At 55.2% G+C, this 12,090-nt stretch overlaps 1 protein-coding gene across 2 annotated transcripts in view; it reads left to right on the plus strand.

The window, feature by feature from the left end:
• Window positions 1-12,090, plus strand: part of ASH1L (ASH1 like histone lysine methyltransferase) — a 121,390-nt gene that overhangs the window by 13,497 nt on the left and 95,803 nt on the right. For both annotated transcript variants that reach the window (XM_073637260.1, XM_073637261.1), the window contains exons 2-5: window positions 5,421-9,150; window positions 9,351-9,440; window positions 10,039-10,714; window positions 10,821-11,006. In XM_073637260.1, coding sequence (XP_073493361.1) covers window positions 5,421-9,150; window positions 9,351-9,440; window positions 10,039-10,714; window positions 10,821-11,006 — 4,682 coding nt within the window. The remainder of the gene's footprint in view (window positions 1-5,420; window positions 9,151-9,350; window positions 9,441-10,038; window positions 10,715-10,820; window positions 11,007-12,090) is intronic.

Here is a 12,090-nt window from a genome sequence, read left to right on the forward strand (position 1 = left end):
TGTGTCTGTGGCGGTCGCTGCTCGCGGTCACGCTGTGTCTGTGGCGGTCGCTGCTCGCGGTCACGCTGTGTCTGTGGCGGTCGCTGCTCGCGGTCACGCAGTGTCTGTGGGGGTCGCTGCTCGCGGTCATGCGGTGTCTGTGGCAGTCGATGCTCGCGGTCACGCTGTGTCTGTGGCGGTCGCTGCTCGCGGTCACGCTGTGTCTGTGGCGGTCGCTGCTCGCGGTCACGCTGTGTCTGTGGCGGTCGCTGCTCGCGGTCACGCAGTGTCTGGCGGTCGCTGCTCGCGGTCACACGGTGTCTGGCGGTCGCTGCTCGCGGTCACGCGGTGTCTGTGGCGGTCGCTGCTTTCGGTCACGCTGTGTCTGGCGGTCGCTGCTCGCGGTCACGCGGTGTCTGTGGCGGTCGCTGCTCGCGGTCACACGGTGTCTGGCGGTCGCTGCTCTCGGTCACGCGGTGTCTGTGGCGGTCGCTGCTTTCGGTCACGCTGTGTCTGGCGGTCGCTGCTCGCGGTCACGCGGTGTCTGTGGCGGTCGCTGCTCGCGGTCACACGGTGTCTGGCGGTCGCTGCTCTCGGTCACGCGGTGTCTGTGGCGGTCGCTGCTCGCGGTCACACGGTGTCTGGCGGTCGCTGCTCTCGGTCACGCGGTGTCTGTGGCGGTCGCTGCTTTCGGTCACGCTGTGTCTGGCGGTCGCTGCTCGCGGTCACGCGGTGTCTGTGGCGGTCGCTGCTTGCTTTCCATCAGTGGGAGTGTATGGCTGCCTGTGGCCGGCTGTTACTTGTGAAGATTCGGGGTCTTCCGTGTGTATAATACTAGTCAGACAACACAGGGTGAGGGTAAAACAGCGTGGCAATAATGTTATTGAAAAACCAAACAGACAATAACATATAGAACAGTCCTAGCAAATACCCAAGATGGTGCAAACTTCCACAGTCTCACCCTTCCACTGACCCGCCGGGAATAGAGCAGCTGTGACTTTAGGACTTCCAGGGCCAACTACTTCAACTAATGGCCCCCTGCTTAGGGTTGAAACCCACAGAGAGGAGGTAGCAGCAAGCTTAGGAAGCTGACAGTCCATTGAGGTACAAGGCCAGGAGACCCGAGAGTCCCAACCTGGCCTCTCCAACAGTTTCCATGGGGTCAGATGACCGGTTGGTCCCAATCTGGCTTCTCCAAATGTGTCCATTGGTTCCAGGTGACCAGATGGTCCCAACCTGGCTTCTCCGAACATATCCATGGGACCAGGTGACCGGAGGGTCACAATCCTGACTTTCCCAAACGTCTTCATAGGGTCAGTGATGGACAATGGAGCAGATCTGTATCTCTCTGGATGGAGCCATGCTGTCCTGTAGAGCTGTCACTTGGTGTTCCTGTCTGGTTTTGTTAAAGACTCCTGATATAGAGGCGTATCCCCCTTATATAGTTCACAACTGTCCTTCCAGACATTTTCTACGGGTCAGGGGGGAGGTGAGATGAGTTTAACTCTCCATTGTTTGAGCATTTAATCGATCTGCATAGCTTCTACTCCTCTGATCTGCGAGTCAACAAGCCACAAGGCCCACACAATGGTTAATCAACATATTTAGCAAACATTCATTGTTCAAAGACCCTGTGCAAAGATAACCGTACAATAAACTGTGGGAGCGGATATAAGATGTAAATAACAGCCATTCATCAATTATCAAATATCAACTCAACCTACAACAGAAGTCAACATTCAGACTTATGACAAAAGTCCATGTTCCTTGTCCCACCCGGAGAAAGAAACACACAAAATCAAAAGTTAACATAAAAATAAAAGCGAGTGGCTCCTGACCTACTGAATCTAGATGTCTGGATAATTAAGATTAAAAGCTATGTGGTTACACTTGTATTTTGTGGCTCCTGGGGTTGAGGCCACTGACCAGAGGACGCTGCTGATCTCTGTTGACCATGCTGCATGCAGACGTGATGGTATTCTTAGTTATGATAAAGCAATGTTCGCATTAGCTGCTATCTTGATGCAGCTTTTCATGGTTTCCATGGTAACGGCTGACCTAATTCGTGGATGCAGGCAGGAGTTTTTTGACGACACATTGAAATTAGGCTTCAGAGGTGATGGGAAAGATTATTATGTTTTATTATGATCATCTGGTCCCTAATTCTTCTGCGCACTCATCATCCAGCTCTGATATTTTCCACACACTCATCATCCGGGCCCGATCTCCTCCGCACACTCCTCATCAAGGCCTGGTGTCCTCCACGCACGCATCATACAGGCCCAATCTCCTGCACGCACTAATCATCTGGCCCCGATATCTTCTGCGCACTCTTCATCAAGGCCCTGTGTCCTCCGCGCACTCATCGTCCAGCCCCGATATCCTCCACGCATTCATCATCCACGCCAGGTGTCGTCCACGCCCTCATCATCCAGCCCTGATATCTTCCATGCACACATCATCAAGGCCCTGTGTCCTCCGCACACTCATTGTCCAGCCCCGATATCCTCCACACATTCATCATCCAAGCCAGGTGTCGTCCACGCCCTCATCATCCAGCCCTGATATCTTCCACGCATTCATCATCCACGCCAGGTGTCGTCCACGCCCTCATCATCCAGCCCTGATATCTTCCATGCACACATCATCAAGGCCCTGTGTCCTCCGCGCACTCATCGTCCAGCCCTGATATCCTCCATGCATTCATCATCCACGCCAGGTGTCGTCCACGCACTCATCATCCAGCCCTGATATCCTCCATGCATTCATCATCCACGCCAGGTGTCGTCCACGCACTCATCATCCAGCCCTGATAAGTCTCCACACGTTCATCATCCAGCCCTGATATCCTCCACGCGTTCATCATCCAGCCCTGATATCCTCCACGCCTTCATCATCCAGGTTCAGTATCCTCCATGCACTCCTCATCCAGCCCCAATATCCTCCACGCTCCATTCATCCGGCCCCAATGTCCTCCGCGCACGCATCATCCAGGCCCGGTGTCCTCCGCGCACTCATTGTCCAGGCCCCGATATCCTCCACACTCCTAAGCCGGTCCCGATCTCCTCCGCGCACTCATTATCCAGGCCCCGATATCCTCCACACTCCTAAGCCGGTCCCGATCTTCTCCGCGCACGCATCATCCGTCCCCGATATCCACCGTGCATGCATCTTCCAGGCCCCATATCCTCCACGTACTCCTCAACCAGGCCCAATGTCCTCTGTGCACACAGCATCCAGCCCTGATTTCCTCCGTGCACTCCTCATCCAGCCCTAATGTCCTCGCCTCACCACTCATCGTCCGACCATGATGTCCTCTGCGCACCACTCGTTATTTGGCGCCGACGCCTTCCGCTCACCACTCGTTGTTCAGCCCCGATGTCCTCCGCACACCACTCATTGTCCAGCCCCGATGTCCTCCGTCCACCACTCATCCGGCCCCAATGTACTCTTCTCACCACTCATTATCCGGCCGTGATATCCTCCGTGCACCATTCCTCATTCGGCCCTGATGTCCTCCGTGCACCATTCCTCATTTGGCCCTGATGTCCTCCGTGCACCATTCCTCATTCGGCCCTGATGTCCTCCATGCACCATTCTTCATTCGGCCTTGATGTCCTCTGCGCACCGCTTATAATCCAGCCATGATGTCCTCTGCGCACCACTCGTTATTTGGCACCGACGCCTTCCGCTCACCACTCGTTGTTCAGACCCGATGTTTTCCGCGCACCACTCATTGTCCAGCCCAGATGTCCTCCGTCCACCACTCATCCGGCCCCAATGTACTCTTTTCACCACTCATCATCCGGCCGTGATATCCTCCGTGCACCATTTCTCATCCGGCCGTGATATCCTCCGTGCACCATTTCTCATCAGGCCGTGATGTCCTCCGTGCACCATTTCTCATCCGGCCGTGATGTCCTCCGTGCACCATTCCTCATTCGGCCCTGATGTCCTCTGTGCACCATTTCTCATCCGGCCGTGATATCCTCCGTGCACCATTTCTCATCCGGCCGTGATATCCTCCGTGCACCATTTCTCATCCGGCCGTGATATCCTTCGTGCACCATTTCTCATTCGGCCGTGATATCCTCCGTGCACCATTTCTCATCCGGCCGTGATATCCTCCGTGCACCATTTCTCATCCAGCCCTGATTTCCTCCGTGCACCATTTCTCATCTGGCCCTGATGTCCTCTGTGCACCATTTCTCATCCGGCCGTGATGTCCTCCGTGTACTATTTGTCATCCAGCCCTGATGTCCTCTGTGCACCATTTCTCATCCGGCCCTGATGTCCTCCATGCACCATTTCTCATCCGGCCCTGATGTCCTCCGTGCACCATTTCTCATCCGGCCCTGATGTCCTCCGTGCACCATTCCTCATTCGGCCTTAATGTCCTCTGCGCACCGCTTATTATCCGGCCGTGATATCCTCCTTGCACCATTTCTCATCCGGCCGTGATGTCCTCCGTGCACCATTTCTCATCCGGCCCTGATGTCCTCCGTGCACCATTTCTCATCCGGCCCTGATGTCCTCCGTGCACCATTCCTCATTCGGCCTTGATGTCCTCTGCGCACCGCTTATTATCCGGCCATGATGTCCTCCGCTCACCGTTCATCATCCGGCCCCTATGTCCTCTGCACATCACTCAGCCTGCCCTAGCGTCCTCCGTGCACTCATCATCTGAGCCTGATGTCCTCCGCTCACCACTCATTATCCGTCTCCAATGTCCTCTGCCCACCATTCCTCATTCGGCCCCGATGTCCTCCGCGTGCTCCTCCCCCTGTCCTGATGTCTTCCTTACACTTATTATCCAGCCCCGGTGTCTTCGTGCACCATTTCTCATTTGGCCCCTATGTCCTCCGCTCACCACTCGTCGTCCAGCCAATAATGTGTGATTTCCTGGCTGCTGTTGGTTGAGTCACTAGGATGTTTCCTGGTGGATTTTGGGATTGTGCACAGAGCAGTGTGCGGGGCGGGAGGAGGCTGCAGCTGGCACCGTGCCCGTGCTCTCTGTAGCAGCAGTTGCATTCCTCCACAGGGTTCAGTGTGAACACCAAACCCAGACAGCTGATTGTGGCAGATCAGCGGCCACGTCTGCACAGTACCACATATCTAGGTATAATAGCCCTGCCGGCTGCTTCTACATACTCTGGGCTAGTGTGAGGAGGCTTGTGAGGTGTGAGATTCTGTTGAACTGCTCTATACTAGGAGTGAGGCGAGGTGTACTGCCATGAAAGCCGTCTGTAACGCCTGATGTTGTATTGTCGGAAGCCTCCAGAGAAATGGCTGCTGACCTTGGTCTGTGGTGACTCTTGTTAGTTCACAGCCATGCCCAGACCCCGGCATTTACTTAGAATGGGTCATATAGGAGTTTTGCGATCAGACCACCACCATGTGTTCTCCCATGTGACCCTGCTTTTATCCTTTGTGTCTTTTAGGAGTCTTCCAAAGTGATGGAGTCTAGAGACAGCCAAGCTCCTGATAACCCCGAGGAGGAGTGTTTACATGCCCGGCCTGAGGAGAAGAAATCCTCCTCCAAGAACCCTTCACCTTTGCATTCTGAAGTAACTGAACACAAGGCACCAACACCGAGACCCATCAGTAACAGAGACCCTGACTTAAAAGACAGGGTTGTGGTAAATGGCACAGCCACCAGTGTTACTGAGAAGCTCGCCCAACTCATCGCCACTTGCCCACCTTCTAAGTCTTCCAAAATCAGAGCCAAAAAGCAGTCAGCAACGGCTCATGGCGACCCAGTCCCCGATGAGCGGGGAGCTCTGCCAACGGACTCTGCTTCTGTCGGGAAGTGTTCTGCCCTACCAAGTGGATCCTCTAACAGCCCTGACAAAAAAACCTGCCCAGTGTTAGAGCATACTAGTGTACGACAAGCCGAGGAGAGCATCCTGGAAAACGCCAGGACAAGTGTGCCTCCTGAGAAAGGGGTCTCCGAGCTGCAGGAGAAGCTGCCTTCTGTATTTTGCACTTCATTGGACTACAGGAAGGGGAATGCATCTGATGCCCCCACCACCGAGTCACCTTTCAGTGAAGGAACTCTGCAGGCTCTGACATCCTGCAGCACCAGCTCAAATGTGAACGGTCCCCAGCCCCCCTCTAGCTCATTGCACTTAACCTCTGACACGTGTCACGTGGAATGTATTGATGAGCCAAGTGACAAAAGCTTGTTCACATCGGACACTGCACCGGGTCCGGGAACCTCTCAACACTCTCTAGACTTCCTACACAACCAGAATAAGACCTGTAAGGAGGTGAAAGTAAGCAGCCATCTGCTCCCCGGACCCTGTGCTTCTGCCAAAAAGCCTACCCAGCGTGTGGAGCCCGCGGCTCACAAGTCAGACCCCTCCATCGTCAGCTTTGCCAGTTTGCTTAGGAAAAAGCAGCTGATTAAAGTTAGCAGCCTGACTGAGAAACGGAGCTCCGGTGTGCAAGCTGGTGGGGGCATCAGCAACTCTCCAGCCAAACACTTCAGAAGACGAAAAGGCAAGAAGCCCCGGTGGACTAAAGTACCCACCAAAAGCATCCATTTCTCCAAGGAACCACAGAACCATCAGCAAGCCGGACCTGAGAAAGGTGGCGGCCGAGCGACCCTGTCTAGTAACATGCAGAAGTCTACATTGTCCAAGCCAAGCACTTCCAGCCATGCACCTGCCAAGGAGGCCCACAAGGAGTCTCCGAGACTACATGGCACTCACCGGAGCTACAAAATTGCAAGCCCTTCACCCGAGAAGCCCAGCCGAGGAAAGTCAAAGAATAAGGACATGCCGCATCTGGACCGTCCTCCCAAAAGAGCCCTAAAAATCCCATCCTTTAAGGTGGTCTCCTCGCAGTCCAGAGAAGAGCCGGGTCCTCCTGTTCTGCAGCCCGAAATACAGATGCCGTCTCTAAAAGCTAATTTCTCTAGGCCACTATTTCCGCGGAAGAGAGGAAGACCCAGAAGGGACGCAGCCCTTCCACTGCGGGCTCCACCTGTGCTCTCTGTCGCACCTTTTTTGGTGACCCATAATCCAAAGCGAACAGATTGCGAAAGTAATCGGAAACAAAATGAAGACTCCCTGCACAGCAAACTTCACCACAGTGACAACCCATACAGAGCGGGCCCTACATCTGGTGAGCCAGACAAGAAGTCTGTGCGGAGGAATAATGGGCAACTAATGAATACCATCATACGGAAGATCAACAAGATGAAGACCATCAAGAGGAAGAAGCTTTTGAGCCAGATCCTCTCTGCCGGCGCTGACCAAAGCTGCAAGGGGAAAGTGCAAGCAAAAGTGCCAGGACCCGTCTCCTCACTGGCCGCCACCTTCAGCTCGAAGCTGGGTCATCAAATAAATGTGAGCAAAAAAGGCACCATCTACATCGGGAAGAGGCGAGGCCGGAAGCCAAAGGCAAACATTGACTGCATCGTGGCCAGGAATGCCACCACTGAGAGTTTAGTGGTGAAAGCCGGCCAGCCAGAGTCTATAGTGTCACCTGTTATGTCACCAATCATGCCTAGTGCCCAGGCCTTCCCTTCTCCAGTTAACTCTTTCTCTTCTGCTGCTAGTGACGCCCAGAGCCCATTAAGCAGCGATGCCAGCTTTGTGGAGCCGAGCTCAGTGCCATACACTCACAATCCCTCTCGGCATGGTTCTTTCCTCCAGACGCTCGCTATGAGAAAAGCTTCCAAGGATTCTGGGCTGCTGTCTCCTCCAACATTACTGCCGAACTCTCCATCTCACGTGAACGAGATGACGTCTCTGAAGGAAGCCACGTCCTCGCCCATCAGCGAGTCTCACAGTGACGAGACCATCCCCAGTGACAGCGGTATCGGGACGGACAACAACAGCACGTCGGACCGCGCTGAGAAGTTCTGTGCCCAAAAGAAGAGGAGGCATTCTTTTGAGCACATCTCGCTCATCGGTCCGGAGGCTTCAGCGGTTCTCGGCAGCCTCACGGAGAAGCACAAGCACAAGTGCAAGCACCGGAGCTACGACTTCATATCCTACAACAAAATCAAGAGGCAGAAAAGGAAGCGGAAAAAGAAGCACCCGCAGCTGCGCAGCCGCCAGGACCCAGGCTTCCTGGCCGAGCTGGAGGAGATAGTGGCCCACCTGAGCGAGGTCCACATAACCCATCGCAGTCATCACTTCATTCCCAGGGATTTGCTCCCCACGATATTTCGCCTAAATTTCAATAGCTTTTACAGTCGCCCGACGTTTCCTTTGGACCCTTTGCACTACATCCGAAAACCGGATCTAAAAAAGAAAAGGGGACGGCCGCCTAAAATGCGGGAGACCATGTCCGAAATGCCGTTTATGCACAGCCTGGGCTTTCCGCTCTCCAGCACAGGCTTCTACCCCTCATACAGCATGCCTTACTCCCCCTCGCCCCTTACCACTGCCCCCATCGGCTTAAGTTATTATGGACGATATCCCCCTACTATTTATCCTCCCCCGCCATCCCCTTCATTTACTGCACCCCTGCACCCCCCATCTTATATGCACACAGGTCATCTCCTACTTAACCCCTCCAAGTACCATAAGAAGAAACACAAGCTGCTGCGCCAGGAAGCCTTCCTGACTACCAGCCATACCCCACTCCTGCCAGTGGGAACGTACCCCAGCGTTCCTCCAGACATGGCGTACAGCTGGATGGTGGAGCACAAACACCGGCACCGCCACAAGCACCGAGAGCATCGCTCAGAGCAGCAGACGCTCTCCATGGACCCTCTGGCTGGAGTTGGCTCTTCCAGGGCAGTTCTGGAGTCTTTAAAACGTTACAGATTTGGGAAAGACCATTTGACCGATCGGTACAAACACAAAGACAAGCACCGCTGCCACCTACCGTGTGGTCACCTGACTCCTTCCAAAGGGTTAATGAGCAGAGACGAGCCATGGCTCTGCAGAGAGACCCCCGAGCCTGGCTCATTGGCTCTCGGACTTCAGACTCCACTACAGATCGATTGTTGCAGCAGTTCTGTTGGCCTCTCGCTTGGTAATCATACTGCTGCTTCTGAGCCCACCAGCAGCGAAGAGCACACGAACCTCTTCACCAGCGCAATAGGAAGCTGCCGAGGCGGACTGTCAGCCGGCGCCGGCCGCAAAGTGCTGAGTGATTCCTTATTCTCTGACGGCAGGTGGCTGAGGAAGGAGAGCCCCCCATCCCAGTCAGGTATTGGTGTGCACAGGGTGGTGATAATGGTGGTGACGTCGCTAGGTGGCATTCTGTCTCATGTCCCAAGGTGTGGTCTGACCCTCCTCTTGCCACCGGTTGCCCCCCAGGGATATGATATTGTTTCTGGTCATTTTCAGTGACGTGGTGACGCTGAGGTTGCAGGTGATGTCACGTGTAATGATCTCCTCATCTTTCAGCTTGTCAGGAGCGAAACCTGAGGACGCCGGACCTCTTAGGGTGTAGTCCTCCCAGAAGACGGAGTGCTTCAGAGAGTACTGCATGCTCAGGTACGTAAGCAATGGGCCACACTACAATACCCATTTAGCTCAGCCACTGCAGAATAAAAACCTTGAAATTCTCAGTTTTTCTGCTTGTTGTCAGTTCTTGGGTCTCCACACTGTGCTGCCTTCGGCCCTGGTCCAAGGCCTTTGACCCTTGACACTGGCACGGGGCCTCCAACCCTTGACACTGGCGCGGGGCCTCCAACCCTCGGCAAGACCAGATCAAGATGCAGTCTCACAGCTGTTTTCATTTTTTGACCGCTAGCGTAGGTGTAAGTTTTGTTAATAGTGAGGTATAAAAAGCACATGTCTCAGAAGGTTTCTGGCCTTGATTTGGTAGACGGTGACCTACATTTTAAATTGGAGGCCAAGGTGTCTGCGGCTGACGAGGCCCCACACGGTCAAAGCTGGGGGGCCACGTGGAGCTGCAGAGCAGGGTACATTACCAGTAGATGATTGTTAACCACATGTGACTAGACACTATCCGCGGTTACCAACCTTCCATTGTCATGGGATCACTAGAGGCGGTGAGCTACGCGTGAGCTGTTCAGGGGCGCTGTTCTGGGTGCTCCTGTATGTAATGAATTGGATCTTCTTCTTTCAGTAATGGGGGTTTCTTTGCGAAGCGTGAGGCACGGCTCTGCGGGTGAAGAATCAGTGGACGGCCTTCTGCACAGGAGCGGCTGTGGAGAGAAGCAGAGTGCTCTGGCCAAGGAGGTGGACGTGGCCCTCACCGCCAACACCTCCGTATCTCCCTCCTGCAGCCCAGCTAGAGGACTTAACCGGGAGAAGAGCCAGGGCATGTCAGACCACCTACCTCCGGAATCCCAAATAGACGGCATGGGGGTGTCCACTAATCGGCTGCCCAGTAACTATGCCAGCCACAGCCTAAAGAGGAGCGTGGTAGAGGCCATACACAAGCAGGCCCGCAGAATGTGCAACTACAACCACATCCTGGTCTCCAAGAAAAACCTGGATCATGTCAACAAGATCCTGAAAGCCAAAAAGCTGCAGAGACAGTCCCGGACTGGGAACAACATAGTAAAGAGACGGCCTGGGAGACCCCGCAAATACCCCCTGCAGGACGGCCTCCCTCCGCAGCTGATCTCCCGCACCCTTAGTGAGCGGGCAGACACTGTTACTGATGTCATTGAGGCCGTAGTACAAGGCGTGAGCCTGGAGAATGAGCATTGTAGAGGCTGGAAGAGGAAGCACCATGAGCTGGAGAAGGCAGGGAAGAAGAGGCAGAGAAGTGAGGAAGACGTGGACCCCACCAGCAGGTACAGAGGACTGTGCGCATCGTCCCCTCTGTCTGTCAATAGGTGTAATTGGAGGGATGGGTAATGGAACTGGTCAGTGAATTTCTGCTGCCTTCATCCTTTACAGTGTGGCTGACCTGCACCTTGAAGAAGTTGCCCCTAGTCAAGATGCTGACACCAGCCGCAAAATGTGTGACCGTGCTCCGACCTGTCACCCGACGCCACTGGTGCAGCGAGAGAAGAAGGTCGCTCGTCTGCCCAAGAAGAAATTCCAGAAAGCCGGCCTCTTCTCTGACGTGTATAAAGCCGCAGAGTGAGTAATGTGAGCGAGCAGTGGTTGGCTTCCCTAGGGCAGGGCTGGCTTCCCGAGGGCAGGGCTGGCTTCCCGAGGGCAGGGCTGGCTTCCCGTGGGCAGGGCTGGCTTCCCTAGGGCAGGGCTGGCTTCCCGAGGGCAGGGCTGGCTTCCCGAGGGCAGGGCTGGCTTCCCGAGGGCAGGGCTGGCTTCCCGAGGGCAGGGCTGGCTTCCCGTGGGCAGGGCTGGCTTCCCGTGGGCAGGGCTGGCTTCCCGTGGGCAGGGCTGGCTTCCCGTGGGCAGGGCTGGCTTCCCGTGGGCAGGGCTGGCTTCCCGAGGGCAGGGCTGGCTTCCCGTGGGCAGGGCTGGCTTCCCGTGGGCAGGGCTGGCTTCCCGAGGGCAGGGCTCATTTTCAGTGGGCAGGGCTGGTTTCTCGAGGGCAGGGCTGGTTTCTCGAGGGCAGGGCTGGCTTCCCGAGGGCAGGGCTGGCTTCCCGTGGGCAGGGCTGGCTTCCCGAGGGCAGGGCTCATTTTCAGTGGGCAGGGCTGGTTTCTCGAGGGCAGGGCTGGCTTCTCGAGGGCAGGGCTGGCTTCCCGAGGGCAGGGCTCATTTTCAGTGGGCAGGGCTGGCTTCCCGAGGGCAGGGCTGGCTTCCCGTGGGCAGGGCTGGCTTCCCGAGGGCTGGCTTCCCGAGGGCAGTGCTCATTTTCAGTGGGCAGGGCTGGCTTCCCGAGGGCAGGGCTGGCTTCCCGAGGGCAGGGCTCATTTTCAGTGGGCAGGGCTGGTTTCTCGAGGGCAGGGCTGGCTTCCCGAGGGCAGGGCTGGGAACGTGGAGTGGGAACACTGTGATGAGTGGTGCGTGTAGTGCCTGTGTGTATACTGTTACGTAGGAGGGTGAGGCACAGACTCATAGACAATGCTGCTGTTAAAGGGGTTGTCTAATTCTTCGAAAGAAGCAGATAATATCTCCAAAAAAAGGGAGAAGTCTATGGTCACTGCTGCAATTTTTATTAATATTTTTTATATCAGGATAATCCCTTTAATTTCTCAGTGTCGGCTTCTCTTATACTATTGTGTCAGTTATGAAGTGGGGTGTTCTCATAGTG

The sequence above is a fragment of the Phyllobates terribilis genome, unplaced genomic scaffold (genome assembly GCF_046119375.1).
Source record: "Phyllobates terribilis strain yellow unplaced genomic scaffold, ASM4611937v1 Scaffold_6__1_contigs__length_29720123, whole genome shotgun sequence".
Lineage (NCBI taxonomy): Eukaryota > Metazoa > Chordata > Amphibia > Anura > Dendrobatidae > Phyllobates > Phyllobates terribilis.